The sequence below is a fragment of the Hippocampus zosterae genome, chromosome 16 (assembly GCF_025434085.1).
Source record: "Hippocampus zosterae strain Florida chromosome 16, ASM2543408v3, whole genome shotgun sequence".
NCBI lineage: Eukaryota > Metazoa > Chordata > Actinopteri > Syngnathiformes > Syngnathidae > Hippocampus > Hippocampus zosterae.
In genome coordinates, this window is record NC_067466.1 from 6,058,484 (window position 1) to 6,077,390 (window position 18,907).

The following is an 18,907-nucleotide window of genomic DNA, read 5'->3' on the forward strand; positions in this document are numbered from 1 at the left end:
GAGGCCTGGTACTCCCCTGCTCCTCCGTGCTGGAGTTGTTTATTTTTCTCTTGTGACATTGAGTCACCAGATGACTGGAATGTGACAGATTCAGGGTATTTTCCAGTGACCCCAGAAAAAGTACCCAGACGATTGAAAAGAGCACTGAGCTCCTTAAAACAAAAACAACTCCTAGGAAAAAGGGCCAAAGAGTGTATGAAAACTATGACCCTTAACCCTTGTTATTGGAATACTGCGAAATATTGCCCAGACCCTCATCATGTATTAAGTTATTCCATGTCCTTAGACCCTATTGCCTGGAAAAAGATATTAGGTGTAAGGTCGACTACGTATGACGTAGATTATGAACATTGGCTAAACGAGACCTTACCTTGGTTGTGGAGAAAACAATTACAAGTATATTATGTAGACGAAAGAATAAAGAAAAACCCCGAAGATTATGACCTATCACCGATAACAGCGTTATTTTGGACACAACGGTTACCGACACTCGACGAATTAAAATCAGTACCTAAAGAGGATTTTAATGCAATAGATCAGTGCGTGGTACAGCGAATATATGATGATCTGCACCTACAAGGCATGAAACCATGGCAAATTGGTATTTCGCCACGATGCCCCCTTGAGGAGATTCAGAGTACTATTTTGACCCGTTGGATTTACAATTGTACTAACCTTAAGGCAAATAACACAGTAAAAGGAGTACTTCAAGCATGGAATGAGGTACAAACCAGAGACTATAGCCGAACCTGGTGGGGATTCACGAGAAATGAAATAAGATTATTTGTGGCTCCCTGTCTAAATATATCAACGAATTATTGGGTTAAATACCAATACCTCGCGACAGTGTATTCTAAAGAACAGGACATTACACCATCGTACAAGCCCTATTTATACGCCAACCCCCGACCATGGTCAATGACTTGTGACAAGAATGAGCAAACCGAGAGATGTATAATACAACTCGCCAGAAGACCTTGCGGCGAAGTGCCAAGCTGGACTGAGTACTGTGCTGACAAATATCCCGACAAGGAGTATGCCAGCATCGAGGGTGCAGTCTGGATCAAGTCGCAAGGAAATTGGACAAGAATGAGCCCCATTAGCAGATTGGACTGTACGCGCTGGGAGAAGGATCACGGACTACAGAAAACAAGTTTTCCCAGATTACTTCCGAAGCAACCCGCCGCGCTGATACAGATCATCGAGGGACATGCCTTTCGAAGGAGCCTATGTGAAGGAAACGAGATCATTGGATTCGACTGGCTGGGCCCGAACAGACTATACAACAAGGGAACTTGCTATTCCCCTTATGAACATTGGATGACATGCGGTTATGGCAGTAACCTACACGAGTGTGTTTGGTATGAGAAAATAGGGAAAGCGGCAGTACAAACAGCCAAAGTTCTCGTCTCTTCAGTTGTAGAAGTGGTGGAAGAAGGACTTGAAGACATCGGTGACGGATTGTTACACTTAGTACAGACCTCAGGATTTTGGTTCCTGATGGGATTAGGACTTGTGGCTGCAGCTGGTATCGCATTTATGATCATCAAGAAAGGATCACCAACACGACTGTGGATGCAGCCATGGCAAAAGATGAAACTGACACGTGGGACGGCCGAGGGGCGGTCCCAGAAAGAGGCGGAGCCAGGGACCGACGCGACTCCGGTGACTGAGAAGGAGGAGCTGAAGACCTGGGCGGCGCTAGCAAACATATAAAGACTGGTGCTCTGCGGGAAGGAGCTCAGACGGGTCCCCGATCTCGCACTGCACATACTCCGTGGTGGGAAGGTAACCTTGCGAACCAATGGCTTGCGGTAACAGTTCTAATCACACCTTTGGACGACCAGGCACCTTGAACGTGAGTAATGAATTAGAATATTGGTTACTCTTCATAATATGGATCAGTCATAGCTGTACTGGCCAATGGTACTTACGGCAACCTACGCGGCCGATAGTCTTAGTGATTACAGTTACCAAGGTCCTGGTTCTTAGATTTCTGTATTGCACTTACACACTAGGATTAGGCTGCTTCATTGTCTACATGCATGGAAGGGTTATCATCCAGTATAATACCCCAACAGGCATTGCGGAATCTTTTTTGTTAATTTGTTGGATAGTGTTGGACCTGACTGCACTGAAAGCCTTCGAGATTATATACGGGGCGATAGTGTTGGAAGGAACGCTTGCGATAGCATTGGCCTTGTACGTTATGTCTTTGGTTTATAGGCTATATAAGAATCCTCATGGACAAAACAATAAAGTATGGATGTTCCGCACAGCCAAATTAATAACATGGGGAATCATCTGGGGTGTATTAGCAACGCTCCTTTGGCTAAAATTGATTGACCAATTAGTCTTGATCGCCTGGTTTTTTACTTATTCGGCCTTCTTTACCCTCCCACCTCGGAATAACAAAACTGTACATTTATTGTCAACCCCTCTTACGCATCGTAGGAGTGGGGTGTCTGTACCTGCTTTGTCACGGCGTGATAGAGAAGTACTGAGTACTACCGATTTAAGTGAAGGTTCCCCGGCTGGGGACATAACTACCAACTCAGCAGAAACTACAGTGTAATGAATAAGGCTGCATTGACTTTGTGTATGTTGCAGGATGGCCCCATGCCGAGGTGTGCTCTCTGCGGGTCCACGTCGATTAAATCCGCGTGGGTCGTGGGGAAGACCATTATGGGCCATTGCTGCTTCCCGTCGGCGATGAACCGATCACGAGAGTTCTGGCTCATGCCGGACGGGATATATACTAGTCGCATTCATAAAGCACCACCCCGGGAAGGGGGAATTTGGAAATGGCCGGGATTTGCTGACTTGGCTTGTAAAGCTACTCTGTTACAGGTGACCAAAGGGGAACCGTTGATCCCGCGAGATGCGTTTCTTCCTGTGGGCGACGTCTTCCCCCTAATCCGCATGACTTGGCGCTTGCCTGACGGCTCCTACCGGCTTACGACGCACGGTGACAATGGTTCCTGCGTCATGGCCAGTCCTTGCGTTGTGCCTCAGTACCCTGTATGGCGTCCCCCTACGGACATGGCAGTGACGTTGGTGATGGGGTTTAAGGTGGATGATGTGTCTGATGATGAGGACATGGCGGATAGAGGTGGCAATGAGAGCCACGGGGGAGCGACCCCTTGGTACTCGCCCCTGTCCCCCAATGAGCTGTCCTCTCCGGCCTCGCCGGACCAGCCTGATTCCTCTTTCTCTCCGACCTCGCCTGACCATAAGGTTCCGCCGGGGCCCCCGCCCGTTTCACCAGCATATGATATGCTGATTGAGGCCTTGTCCGACTTGTCGCCCCAACCTCTGGTGGGTCGGCTGTTGAACGATGAAGTCTTGCCCAAGGGGCCACGCACCAGTCCTTCTTAAACCAAGGAGGGGGTGTCAAGGTAACGCGCCTCGCCACGCAGATAATTAAACATTAAACATCAGAAGAAGGAATAGGATGGTTTAAAGTCCTGGTGCAAAATCCTAATTCGAACACTAGAGAGCAGCAGAGAGAATACAAAAGCTATGAAAGCCAGCCCCGCAGATCCTGAACCATGAAGTAATCAAAAGTTAATAGAACACGTAATGGTTAACAACACCTACCAAAGAACAACACCTACCAAAGTCAATGCTCTACAAAAAGCCTTATTTGATGATTATGCTTTCAGTAATAATGTAATGCTGAAGTGATTTTATTTTTCTTGACTTTTCAGTCATTCCTAAAATGACAGTATTTAGAGGACCAAAGATATAAATCAAAATGCTGAGCAAAGCTTATGAAACCGCTTTGAGTGAAGAATGTTACCTTGTGACTATTGCTTTATCTCCAAGTAATGTCATATGATGTGCAACAAATGTTATGAGCCTAGTGCTTACGGGAGAGCAAGAGTAGGCATTGTGTTAATGTATATACATGATAACCAAGCTGCAGAATACTGGAATACTGCGCAAAAAGACTGTCTATCATTGGGAAGCTGAATCATGATACAGGAGCTGCCCCGGTTGACCCAAGTCATCTCAAGCAGAAGAGATTGCACAACCTGTCCTGATTCGACCTCGCCTGGGACCTGAGGTCCCCTCAACCAGTTCAAACCAGATAGAGATGGCCCGATCTCCCCCCTCCTTGCCTGAGAGGGGACAAAACTTTCCAGAACAACACGAGATCACGAGAAAATGAGATCATTGACTAAGCAACCTCGTGACTGGGAGGAGATAGAACTTTCGAGAACAAACATGTGACTTTCGGTTATGAAACTCCCCTTGTGGAGACCGAGGCTTTAAAAGGAGATGCATTGCGACATCGGGCGCGGTCCTCCGTCGGCGATCCGGACCGAGTGGCCGTACGTGATGGATCGTCTCACTCCCCATTTTCTAGGACTTAGAGGGACTCGAGGGGGAATGGGAGAACGGAGCAAGTGAGGATCTGAGAGTCGTCGGGCAGGACTAGTCCCGACGGCATCAGCACAGATCTCAATCTCCGGAGAAAAGGTCCGGGAAAAACAGGGGGGACGGAGGAGATGAGAGCTAGCGGGCGAATGAGTCCAACGGCACATACCTCCCTACCCTGGAGGAGCTTCCCCATTGCGCGGGAGGCTCTTTCCGCCCGGTTCCTCTTTCTTATCCCTTTTGGTTCCCCTTTTGAGCTTCCTTGTTAAATCCCCTCAGTATCGCTGTAACAGGCGATTTTTCTCCTTTTTTCCACTTTTTAAAACCTGAATTTGACCCAAATTGGATTTACCACGATGATCCCGAACTTGGATATTCGCGGTGGAGGCTCGTCTAGGATTGGTTCTGGTGATAAATCATTACCTGGATCGGAGCGGGCTCGAACGAGGCCGTCCCGGGATTGGTAAGAATAACCTGAACCACTAGACACCTAGTGTCCTCGCCAAAACCTAATAATCTAAAAACCAACAAAAAGAATAAAATATATGCGATGAAGTACAGAGAAATTTAATGTTTAAAATGGGCAAGTCAAGCCTCGGGAGCGTTTCGGGACCTGATCAATCTGCGGAAGGCGAACCGATGATAGACATTAAAAAGAGAATAAGCTTCAGAGATGCGCTTACGGGATAATGTCATTGCTTGAAAAATGATGTACCCTTTTTGTGTTAAGAATTTTTCTCATATACCCAATTTTTATATACAACCTTTCATTATCTTTTAATCATTTATTTCTTTTATATTTTATCTACAATGCATATATTACCTTTTTCATTTATCTATGAGTGAGTGACTTGGAATAAAGATTGTAATCAGCATTCAAAGGTTGGAGGTGTTCTTTCTGCTTCTATCCGAACGGTCGGCTGGCCAGCGCCGTTAAGGAGAAGGAAGGGCGTCGCCCTATAAAAACCCGCTGATTGCATACATAAACCTATAGTAAAAATATGGGTGTCCTCGTCGTTAATATTCTCTCTCGATGATAATTGAAATCCCTACCATTACACCCTCCTAAGAGTGAACGGCTCGGAGGCTCCGAAGACCGAAGTCTTAGGACCTTCGTATAAACTTCCATCGAACTAAAAATTAGTTTTCAAATAAACTTCTCTTTTTACTCCGGCGATTAGGTTATGCCCAAACCTAATAAATTAGAAACAAACCCGAATGACTGTAACAACGGTGATTAAACTTTACCTAGGTGTGATACCAATTGCAACAGCATAAAAATTATATGAGAGTGAGCTGCCGTAAAAGCGCAGTGTTCGCTCCGTTAAAAGTGTCCCGACTCTGGGGTTGGTTACTCGTCGGGAACGAGAAGACGGAACGAAGGAAGAATCGGGTGGACTGCGCAAAATTAGTTTTGTATAAAACGAAGGCAGTTAGAACCTAGGCGAATCTCTCTCAGCGGTCGGCTCGCGAAGCAAAAAGGGGAAGCGACGGGGGTGAGGAGGAAGTCTGGTTAGGGAGGGGGAGAGAGAGAGAGCGCCGAGGCCGGTTGGTCGTTGCCGCCTCTCCCTTTTCCACCACCCGGCCCGGGCCCTCCGAACCACCGTTAAACACCCTTGGATAATTAAGCCCGTTACCGGGAGAGCTGACCTATCGGGACGTAAAATCATATTAGACCGAGGAAAGATTGAAAGGAGGGAAAAAGAAAAAAAAAAAAAAAAAAAAAAAAATTTTTGTTTTCTTTTCTCTTGGAATTTCTCTCATATCCCTCGCTAATTCCCGGTTCAATTCCCGTCGCTGAACAAACCCGTGTGTAGTTCGAATAAAAATACATACGAAAAACCAATGACAAAAAATGGTAGCCATTTTACCTGTGTGCAAACGATGTGCCACATGGGAACAAACACGTCCACCATTAGGAGTGGGTCCCGCAATGATGACAGATCGGAGATCTATTGGACTTTAAATCAAACTTTGAATAGTATCAGTGCTAAACTGGTCACTAACTCTTCTTAAATTAGCAATTGAAATGTTTATCGCGCGTGCTTCACTTTCACCGGCAGACCCTTGATGACAGGCACTCTCTATTGCCCTGCACCTTCGCCGAATACGTCTCAGGACACTGTCCGCCATTGTTGTTTTAAAAAACTAAGTGGGCACAGAATTTCCAAAATCATGAGCCCTGACTGGTGGGATGACACTATTTTGAAACGTACAGCCAATAGGATACCGTTACATGTTTTCGTAATCATCCTTATTTGCATTTAATGCAAGTACAGTGTAATGTCACTAGCACTACAAGTGGGCACATTTATGGCCTTACATGTTCACTAGTAAGCGTCAAAATGACCTTACTAGTGAACTAGTGAGAGTTTTGTGGCTTACATGTTCACTAGTAAGCGTCAAAATGACCTTACTAGTAAACTAGTGAGCGTTTTGTGGCTTACATGTTCACTAGTAAGCGTCAAAATGATCTTACTAGTGAACTATTGGGCGTTTTGTGGCTTACATGTTCACTAGTAAGCCTCAAAATGATCTTACTAGTGAACTAGTAGGCGATGTGTGGCTTACATGTCAACTAGTAAGCCTCAAAATGAACTTACTAGTGAACTAGTGGGCACATTTATGGCCTTACATGTTCACTAGTAAGAATCAAAATTACCTTACTAGTGAACCAGTGAGCGTTTTGTGGCTTACATGTTCACTAGTAAGCGTCAAAATGACCTTATTAGTGAACCAGTGAGCGTTTCGTGGCTTACATGTTCACTAGTAAGCGTCAAAATGACCTTACTAGTGAACTAGTGAGAGTTTTGTGGCTTACATGTTCACTAGTAAGCGTCAAAATGACCTTACTAGTAAACTAGTGAGCGTTTTGTGGCTTACATGTTCACTAGTAAGCGTCAAAATGATCTTACTAGTGAACTATTGGGCGTTTTGTGGCTTACATGTTAACTAGTAAGCCTCAAAATGATCTTACTAGTGAACTAGTAGGCGATGTGTGGCTTACATGTCAACTAGTAAGCCTCAAAATGAACTTACTAGTGAACTAGTGGGCACATTTATGGCCTTACATGTTCACTAGTAAGCGTCAAAATTACCTTACTAGTGAACCAGTGAGCGTTTTGTGGCTTACATGTTCACTAGTAAGCGTCAAAATGACCTTACTAGTGAACTAGTGAGCGTTTTGTGGCTTACATGTTCACTAGTAAGCGTCAAAATGATCTTACTAGTGAACTAGTGGGCGTTCTGTGGCTTACATGTTCACTAGTAAGCGTCAAAATGACCTTACTAGTGAACGAGTGAGCGTTTTGTGGCTGACATGTTCACTAGTAAGTGTCAAAATGACCTTACTAGTGAACTAGTGGGCAAAATGGAATAAATACTCAAAGGGCTTGCCAGGCAAGCCCATTGAGTATTTAAAGGGTTCAAAGGGCTTGCCTGGCAAGCCCTTTGAGTATTTATTCATCCGTGATGGTATTGTAGACCAATGAGAGCACGTCCGACAGACACGTGGACTTCGGGCGGCCAATCATGATGCATTTCGAGCCAAGCCCCAACAAAAACGGAGGAGAAAACTTTCAGACGCTTTGAAAGCTTTTGGGGTACATATTACTCTTGTTGTTACACAAAATTTTGTTTTACGATTATTTTAGGCGGTAACGTTATGGTGTAAATGTCAAATACGTGGTCAATTTATCAAGATGAAGCCTGCTTAAAAATTTGCTCCAACAATTTTGGAGATGTGTCTGACTTTGACAGCAATGGCGGCAGTTCAACGCTGACAGTCGCAGTCGGGTGCAGATTTATTTCGGCAGGACTTTCTAAAATCTGCCGTTTGCTCTGACAGTTCTCTGTCTGACAGTCACATTTTGTCTTATTACTCACAAGCTAATTGACATTTAAAAAAAGAGTTAATGTTTGGAACACGATTTTGCTCTTACTGTTTGCTGCCTTAGTTCGTTTGAAATATTTGCTTCCTGCATTACAGGAAGTACATTTTTTAATATTCACTAGACTGTAACTGTGCATTATAAATAATGTCACATTTGCACTATGTTTTACTGGATCTACAACTAAACTAGGTCCTCGTTTCTGGGAGAGTCCACAGCACCTCCTGTATCACAACCATTCTGCCGGCACACCTTCAGCAGCACGATGTTTCTAACGGGAGCTGGAGGGTGATCAGCTTCATTGAAGAACAGGAGGAGGAGAGGCACAACGTTTGTCATTTGTGATATGTTTTTAGACTTTTCTCCTAACTAAAAAAACTATGTTTTGTTAATTTCTTGATATAGTTCTTGTATTTAAATATTTTAACAATCAAATATTTTTCAACTGTGTTTTAGATATGAATTGTATGAAATAAATCAGTGAAGCCCTATTCAAATTCTACTCTATCTAATCTGCTCGATCACACTGCTGTCAACCTGCTGTACCTCCAAACTCCTTGGCTTACTCGCAGTTGGAGGGTTCCCCCCGAACGGGGGGACAAATCAAGGAACCAATCCCTGCACCCCGAACGGGGTGCCCTTACGGCCGTTTTTTTTTTTTTCGGCTAACCGCCCCCTGAACCTGGCAGGGTGGCTGGCGAACCTTTTGCTCCAGGCGGGGGACATAGAGACAAATCCGGGGCCCACACAGACACTCTCACGCACGCAACAAACACACACACAACAAACTACCTGGACATGCGACATTTGCACACAACAGATTACAAGAAGACAGACATCCTTCAGATGCAACCACCACACACCACACTGGGTACACAAACATTGCACAAACATAAACACTAGACAATACAACATAACATGGAAATGCAGACTACATCCCAAAACACCACCACGAACAACAACACCTCGTAGGACACCAACAGGCAGCAGAGCACAAACAGACCAAAACAACACACTCGCCTCACCAACACTACCCTCAAAGGCAACACGGACAGACAACTCCAACAGAGATACAACAAACACAAGACCACCCCCCCAAACCTGGACCTGCAATAGCTGCAATAGAATCATCACACGCAGACAAACCTCACTCAGATGCAACTCAACACACCCACACTGGATACACAGACATTGCTCCGGCATCACCACCCGCCAATACACAAACACGTGGACATGCAGAACACACACGCAAACAACAAACACCCCAACACCACAACCCCCGAACAACCCACAAAGAACAACACCCACCAACAAAAACAACAAACACACACTGACCATACTACAAATAAACATCAACGGCATCCAAAACAAGAAAACAGAACTAGAAGAACTCGCCTCACAACAGCACGCAGACATCATCACCATACAAGAAACCAAACTAGAAAAACAACACAACACACCTCGTCTCACCAACTACACCAGCATTAGGAAAGACAGAGAACACAAGGGAGGAGGAGGACTGCTCACATACATTCACAAATCAGTCACATTCACTCCCATGAACATCCCCAACAACATTAACACCAACACTACAGAAATTCAATCCGTAAAGATTCACATAACCAACCACAAAAGACTACACATATGCAACATGTATATACCCCCCAGAGATACCACCCGACCAGACCACGCCACAGAAGACACAGACATCACCAACACCTTCCAATACATAAACTCGCTGAACAACACCATTCTAACCGCAGACATCAACGCTCACTCAACACAATGGCACTCTCCCTACGACGACCACAGAGGCACCCTCATTGCAGACATACTACAGAACTCCCAACAAATCACTCTAAACGCAAACACACCTACCAGAAAACCTACAAACATCAACCAACAACCAACATCACCGGACATCACAACAGCCAGCAACAGCATCACAAACAGAACAACATGGACCACAATACACGCACTCAGTTCAGACCACCTTCCTATCAAAATCACACACAACACGCGTGCTCCTTTCCGCCTACAACAACACCTTCAAACTTACACAAATTACAGGAAAGCAGACTGGGAAGGATACACCTCTGAAATAGAATCAGCACTGGAGAACTTAACCATACCTGACAACATCCACACAGCCAACACCATGCTCACAAACCTCATACTTACAGCAGACAAACACCACATACCCCACGGAAAAATAAAAAGCAAATCACTTCTCCTACCACAACACATCAGAACACTCATCAGCCAAAGAAACGACACCAGACAACAAAACCACCAAGACCCACGCATCACAGACCTAAACAAAGAAATAGACAAACAAATCCAAAAACACAAACAAGAGCTATGGAAAGAACACTTAACGGATGCATGGAACCACAGACACAAACAATACATACTCTGGAACACAGTAACAAGACTATCTAACAAAGAACAAAAAGCACCAGAAAACACCACAATACAGTTCGGACAACACACGGCAATATCCAACAAACAGAAAGCACGAGCATTCAACAAACAATTCACCAACATAATACAACACAAAACCAACAGAACGTACAGACAACTACAACGCAAAATACGAAAACTCAACACCACGCCCATAACCATCACAGAACAACAAGTCAAACAAGCACTACAACGCTCCAAAAGCAACAACTCCACAGGCCCAGACAACATAAACATCAGACATCTGAAACACCTAGGCCCCAAAGCAATAACACTACTCACACACACTTACAACACATCACTCAACACCAACACCATCCCCGCAATATGGAAGACTGCAAAAATAATCCCAATACCAAAACCCAACAAAAACCACGCACTCGGCCCATCCTACAGACCAATAGCACTACTCAGCCCAATAGCCAAAACAATGGAAAAGGTAATACTACCCTTCATTACCAACAACACTCAACTACCCTCTCACCAACACGGCTTCCGAAAACAACACTCCACAACCACAGCACTACACCACATACACAACATCATAGCCACAGGTTTCAATCAACAAAAACCACCACAACGAACAGTTGCCATAGCCCTAGACATGTCCAAAGCCTTTGACACGGTAAACCTACACACACTCACAAACAAACTCAACAACACTAACACCCCAAACATCATCATCAAATACATCTTCAACTACATAAGGGGACGCAGACAATACACTCAATACCGGGGGGAAACATCAGAACACAGAAACACGAAAACGGGGGTACCACAGGGGGGAGTACTTTCACCAACACTATTCAACATATACATGGCAGACTTACCACAACCACCTCCAAATGTACACACAGTTACATATGCAGACGACATCACCATTCTATCCACACATGTCAAACCACAACAGGCACAACAACAAGTACAAAAATATCTCCACGACATATACAACTGGACAAAACAGAACCAACTCACACTCAACGCAGACAAAACCACCACCACTCTGTTCACACCGGATCCGGCAGAATACAGCAACAGGCTCACTTTACAAATAGATAACACCACCCTACCCACAGTCCGCGAACCCAAAATACTGGGATTAACATGGGACCCCAAACTCACCTTCTCAAAACACACACAACACACTCTAACCCGCGCCAAGCAATCAAACAAAATACTTAAAGCCTTAACAACCACTCACTGGGGAAAATCCAAAGAAACTATACTCACCACATACAAAGCAACCACACTCACACGCCTCGAATACGCAAACACTATATGGTCACCAACACTATCGGACACAAACAAGACAAAACTCCAGACCACACAGAACACAGTACTCAGAATAGCAACAGGATGCACACAAGACACAAACATACAACACTTGCATGAGGAAACAAAAACTCTCCCACTGAACACCCATCTAAAACTACACGCATCGCAAATCAGACAAAAAGCCCAACACCCAACCCACCCACTACTCCCACTCACTCAACAACCACCACCACCCAGACAAAAGAAACAAACAATCTTCCACAACAACAACTACACACACAACAAAGACACAGCACCACAGGACACCAACAACGACACCATAAAACAGAACATGAAAGACATACACACCCACTTTGTACAAACACACTTGGACACCAGACAACACATCAAAGTAATACATGCACCAGCACCAGAAAAAGACCCATCAGAGCAAGACCTACCACACAGAACCAGACAACTCCTAGCACAACTCCGAACCAACAAATCACCAGCCCTCCACTCCTACCTACACAACATTACACCGGACACACACCCAACACCACTCTGTGCGCTATGCGGCACGCAAGTGCACGACACACAACACCTGTTCACCTGCACAAACATACCCACCACACTGACTCCGGAGGACCTCTGGCGAAACCCAAGCGGAGTGGCGGCCCTGCTCGCCCGCTGGGCGGAGGAGGGGGGTCTGGGGATCCGGGAGACGGAGTGAGGGCCCGGTCCCCCAATGTCGGGGCACGGGTGGGGTCGACAACAACAACAACAACAACATAAAAAAAGACTCCCCCTTTAAATATTCCTGCTGCATAATATATCTCCTTTCCTTTCGTAAAGGATGGTCAGAACCTTTCCTAAGCATTATTAAAATTTAGACGATCTTTGCTCCAGGTGCTACCGGCTCATCTCACTCGGTTAGGATAGGAAAGGAAAGTTCCTATGCCAAAATGATAATCCAAAAAGGGCCCCTGTTGGTGGATAATCAGGCCATGGGAGGTGTGAGTAAATTGTGAGGGGGTGTTGGCTGGAGCTAGAAATAATTTTGGTGTCTTGTCCCTGCAGTAGGTTCATTAAAAGAGCAACCAGTGTTTTCACCACCATGGTCGGATCTTACTCTGGAGGGTAACCCATACAGGCAGGTGGCTTGGACAAAATATTTCAACACTGTCAAAGCTGTGTTGTCTGTGCTCCAGTTGAAGGTACGTTATTAGCCTGGAATTCCCATCAATGCCGGCATGTGTCACAAACACCCACCTGTAAAACAAACATGAAAAGAATAATGATTAAATACAAGAAAACAATCAAGTTTCATATCTTGTTTGAAATATCATCTCGGTAGAGAAGGTATTGCTGTGCACTTAAGACTACATGGAGGCAATTTGGAGTTTGTGTAACTTGGATATACAAATGATAAAATTCAATTTAATCTGTGCTGTCCATACAATATGGCTTTCTAATGCTCCCACGAGTACAAATATAAGATGATTCCTTATTACCGAATGAGACGCATATGCCCATCTATGTGCCATAAACTATTGGGGAATGGCACATAGTATGTTCTTCTAGCCACAGTCTGGCTCCATCTCTGGGCTGCAGCAGCTGGCTCAATACGGTTGAGGATTTCTCGAACTCTTTTTCTTTGTACTACAATACCATCAGGACGCAGGTATGCCCTCATCATCTGCAACAGGTTCATAAAACAACACAATAAAGAAAGTACACTTTCACAATGAATATAATGATATATACATGAAGGGACAAGAGTATGTAGCAGAACACTTGCTTCCGAGCCTGATCTGGGAAATTGGCTGTGCAATCTTCTGACATGCTCTTCCAGGTCAACATCATGAATGGGAGTAAATCTATTTCTGGCTGAAATCTGAAAAAAACTTCATTTTTTTATGCAGGTATGAAGAGGAACAACACAACATCTCAGTGATGGCTCTCACTGTAAAGCCCTGAGTGGGGAGCAGTTCAATTTGATCACTTGTAATGTCAAGTGCTGGTCTTCCTCGTCTACCTAAAGTATGGAAATAAAAGGATTAAGGAATTCAAGCAAACGAATCACTACGTGTTTTTTATATACTGTATACAGTACAGGCATATAGACACAGATGTACATAAAAGTATATGCAGCTTCAAAACCACGAGCAGCTATTTTCTCTAACCATTTTACTCAAGAAAAAAATAATTCAAACTTATAATTGAATAACTAAAAGATCACTAGTTATTGCTTAAAAGTGTACAGCCATCGCGTTACTTAATAGTCTACTGATTTGCAGGAAAACCACTGGTATAAAACGACGTTTGACAGGGTGATAGAAGGTAAGTCACAGCAAGTCGTCAGTAAAACCCGTGTGTAGTTTGAATAAAAATACATACGAAAAACCAATGACAAAAAATGGTAGCCATTTTACCTGTGTGCAAACGATGTGCCACATGGGAACAAACACGTCCACCATTAGGAGTGGGTCCCGCAATGATGACAGATCGGAGATCTATTGGACTTTGAATCAAACTTTGAATAGTATCAGCGCTAAACTGGTCACTAACTCTTCTTAAATTAGCAATTGAAATGTTTATCGCGCGTGCTTCACTTTCACCGGCAGACCCTTGATGACAGGCACTCTCTATTGCCCTGCACCTTCGCCGAATACGTCTCAGGACACTGTCCGCCATTGTTGTTTTAAAAAACTAAGTGGGCACAGAATTTCCAAAATCATGAGCCCTGACTGGTGGGATGACACTATTTTGAAACGTACAGCCAATAGGATACCGTTACATGTTTTCGTAATCATCCTTATTTGCATTTAATGCAAGTACAGTGTAATGTCACTAGCACTACAAGTGGGCACATTTATGGCCTTACATGTTCACTAGTAAGCGTCAAAATCATCTTACCAGTGAACTAGTGGGCACATTTATGGCCTTAAATGTTCAGTAGTAAGCGTCAAAATAATCTTATTAGTGAACTAGTGGGCGTTTTGCGGCTTACATGTTCACTAGTAAGCGTCAAAATGACCTTACTAGTGAACTAGTGAGCGTTTTGTGGCTTACATGTTCACTAGTAAGCGTCAAAATGACCTTACTAGTAAACTAGTGAGCGTTTTGTGGCTTACATGTTCACTAGTAAGCGTCAAAATGATCTTACTAGTGAACTATTGGGCGTTTTGTGGCTTACATGTTCACTAGTAAGCCTCAAAATGATCTTACTAGTGAACTAGTAGGCGATGTGTGGCTTACATGTCAACTAGTAAGCCTCAAAATGAACTTACTAGTGAACTAGTGGGCACATTTATGGCCTTACATGTTCACTAGTAAGCGTCAAAATGATCTTACTAGTGAACTAGTGGGCGTTTTGTGGCTTACATGTTCACTAGTAAGCGTCAAAATGACCTTACTAGTGAACTAGTGGGCGTTTTGTGGCTTACATGTTCACTAGTAAGCGTCAAAATGATCTTACTAGTGAACGAGTGAGCGTTTTGTGGCTGACATGTTCATAAATAAGTGTCAAAATGATCTTACTAGGGAACTAGTGGGCGTTTTGTGGCTTACATGTTCACTAGTAAGCGTCAAAATTACCTTACTAGTGAACCAGTGAGCGTTTTGTGGCTTACATGTTCACTAGTAAGCGTCAAAATGACCTTACTAGTGAACTAGTGAGCGTTTTGTGGCTTACATGTTCACTAGTAAGCGTCAAAATGATCTTACTAGTGAACTAGTGGGCGTTCTGTGGCTTACATGTTCACTAGAAGCCTCAAAATTATCTTACTAGTGAACTAGCGGGCGTTTTGTGGCTTACATGTCAACTAGTAAGCCTCAAAATGATCTTACTAGTGAACTAGTGGGCACATTTATGGCCTTACATGTTCACTAGTAAGCGTCAAAATGACCTTACTAGTGAACTAGTGGGCAATATGGAATAAATACTCAAAGGGCTTGCCAGGCAAGCCCATTGAGTATTTAAAGGGTTCAAAGGGCTTGCCTGGCAAGCCCTTTGAGTATTTATTCATCCGTGATGGTATTGTAGACCAATGAGAGCACGTCCGACAGACACGTGGACTTCGGGCGGCCAATCATGATGCATTTCGAGCCAAGCCCCAACAAAAACGGAGGAGAAAACTTTCAGACGCTTTGAAAGCTTTTGGGGTACATATTACTCTTGTTGTTACACAAAATTTTGTTTTACGATTATTTTAGGCGGTAACGTTATGGTGTAAATGTCAAATACGTGGTCAATTTATCAAGATGAAGCCTGCTTAAAAATTTGCTCCAACAATTTTGGAGATGTGTCTGACTTTGACAGCAATGGCGGCAGTTCAACGCTGACAGTCGCAGTCGGGTGCAGATTTATTTCGGCAGGACTTTCTAAAATCTGCCGTTTGCTCTGACAGTTCTCTGTCTGACAGTCACATTTTGTCTTATTACTCACAAGCTAATTGACATTTAAAAAAAGAGTTAATGTTTGGAACACGATTTTGCTCTTACTGTTTGCTGCCTTAGTTCGTTTGAAATATTCGCTTCCTGCATTACATGAAGTACATTTTTTAATATTCACTAGACTGTCACTGTGCATTATAAATAATGTCACATTTGCACTATGTTTTACTGGATCTACAACTAAACTAGGTCCTCGTTTCTGGGAGAGTCCACAGCACCTCCTGTATCACAACCATTCTGCCGGCACACCTTCAGCAGCACGATGTTTCTAACGGGAGCTGGAGGGTGATCAGCTTCATTGAAGAACAGGAGGAGGAGAGGCACAACGTTTGTCATTTGTGATATGTTTTTAGACTTTTCTCCTAACTAAAAAAACTATGTTTTGTTAATTTCTTGATATAGTTCTTGTATTTAAATATTTTAACAATCAAATATTTTTCAACTGTGTTTTAGATATTAATTGTATGAAATAAATCAGTGAAGCCCCATTCAAATTCTACTCTATCTAATCTGCTCGATCACACTGCTGTCAACCCGCTGTACCTCCAAACTCCTTGGCTTACTCGCAGTTGGAGGGTTCCCCCCGAACTGGGGGACAAATCCAGGAACCAATCCCTGCACCCCGAACGGGGTGCCCTTACGGCCGTTTTTTTTTTTTTCGGCTAACCGCCCCCTGAACCTGGCAGGGTGGCGGGCGGACCTTTTGCTCCAGGCGGGGGACATAGAGACAAATCCGGGGCCCACACAGACACTCTCACGCACGCAACAAACACACACACAACAAACTACCTGGACATGCGACATTTGCACACAACAGATTACAAGAAGACAGACATCCTTCAGATGCAACCACCACACACCACACTGGGTACACAAACATTGCACAAACATAAACACTAGACAATACAACATAACATGGAAATGCAGACTACATCCCAAAACACCACCAAGAACAACAACACCTCGTAGGACACCAACAGGCAGCAGAGCACAAACAGACCAAAACAACACACTCGCCTCACCAACACTACCCTCAAAGGCAACACGGACAGACAACTCCAACAGAGATACAACAAACACAAGACCACCCCCCCAAACCTGGACCTGCAATAGCTGCAATAGAATCATCACACGCAGACAAACCTCACTCAGATGCAACTCAAAACACCCACACTGGATACACAGACATTGCTCCGGCATCACCACCCGCCAATACACAAACACGTGGACATGCAGAACACACACGCAAACAACAAACACCCCAACACCACAACCCCCGAACAACCCACAAAGAACAACACCCACCAACAAAAACAACAAACACACACTGACCATACTACAAATAAACATCAACGGCATCCAAAACAAGAACACAGAACTAGAAGAACTCGCCTCACAACAGCACGCAGACATCATCACCATACAAGAAACCAAACTAGAAAAACAACACAACACACCTCGTCTCACCAACTACACCAGCATTAGGAAAGACAGAGAACACAAGGGAGGAGGAGGACTGCTCACATACATTCACAAATCAGTCACATTCACTCCCATGAACATCCCCAACAACATTAACACCAACACTACAGAAATTCAAACCGTAAAGATTCACATAACCAACCACAAAAGACTACACATATGCAACATGTATATACCCCCCAGAGATACCACCCGACCAGACCACGCCACAGAAGACACAGACATCACCAACACCTTCCAATACATAAACTCGCTGAACAACACCATTCTAACCGCAGACATCAACGCTCACTCAACACAATGGCACTCTCCCTACGACGACCACAGAGGCACCCTCATTGCAGACATACTACAGAACTCCCAACAAATCACTCTAAACGCAAACACACCTACCAGAAAACCTACAAACATCAACCAACAACCAACATCACAACAGCCAGCAACAGCATCACAAACAGAACAACATGGACCACAATACACGCACTCAGTTCAGACCACCTTCCTATCAAAATCACACACAACACGCGTGCTCCTTTCCGCCTACAACAACACCTTCAAACTTACACAAATTACAGGAAAGCAGACTGGGAAGGATACACCTCTGAAATAGAATCAGCACTGGAGAACTTAACCATATCTGACAACATCCACACAGCCAACACCATGCTCACAAACCTCATACTTACAGCAGACAAACACCACATACCCCACGGAAAAATAAAAAGCAAATCACTTCTCCTACCACAACACATCAGAACACTCATCGGCCAAAGAAACGACATCAGACAACAAAACCACCAAGACCCACGCATCACAGACCTAAACAAAGAAATAGACAAACAAATCCAAAAACACAAACAAGAGCTATGGAAAGAACACTTAACGGATGCATGGAACCACAGACACAAACAATACATACTCTGGAACACAGTAACAAGACTATCTAACAAAGAACAAAAAGCACCAGAAAACACCAC

At 44.1% G+C, this 18,907-nt stretch overlaps 1 protein-coding gene across 19 annotated transcripts in view; it reads left to right on the plus strand.

The window, feature by feature from the left end:
• The first annotated feature begins 2,249 nt into the window (after nt 1-2,249).
• The window catches only part of LOC127587825 (uncharacterized), a 257,761-nt gene continuing 241,103 nt past the window's right edge, over nt 2,250-18,907 (plus strand). For 17 of the 19 annotated variants that reach the window (XR_007958867.1, XR_007958868.1, XM_052046301.1 and 14 more), the window contains exon 1: nt 2,250-4,785. Coding sequence is in view for 16 of the 19 variants with exons in the window: in XM_052046301.1 (XP_051902261.1) it covers nt 2,575-3,378 (804 nt within the window). In the remaining 3 variants the exon portion in view is untranslated. Of the gene's footprint in view, nt 4,786-8,465; nt 8,903-16,637; nt 16,881-18,907 lie in introns of those variants that run through there. The other 2 variants (XR_007958866.1, XM_052046303.1) reach the window with 2 other exon arrangements.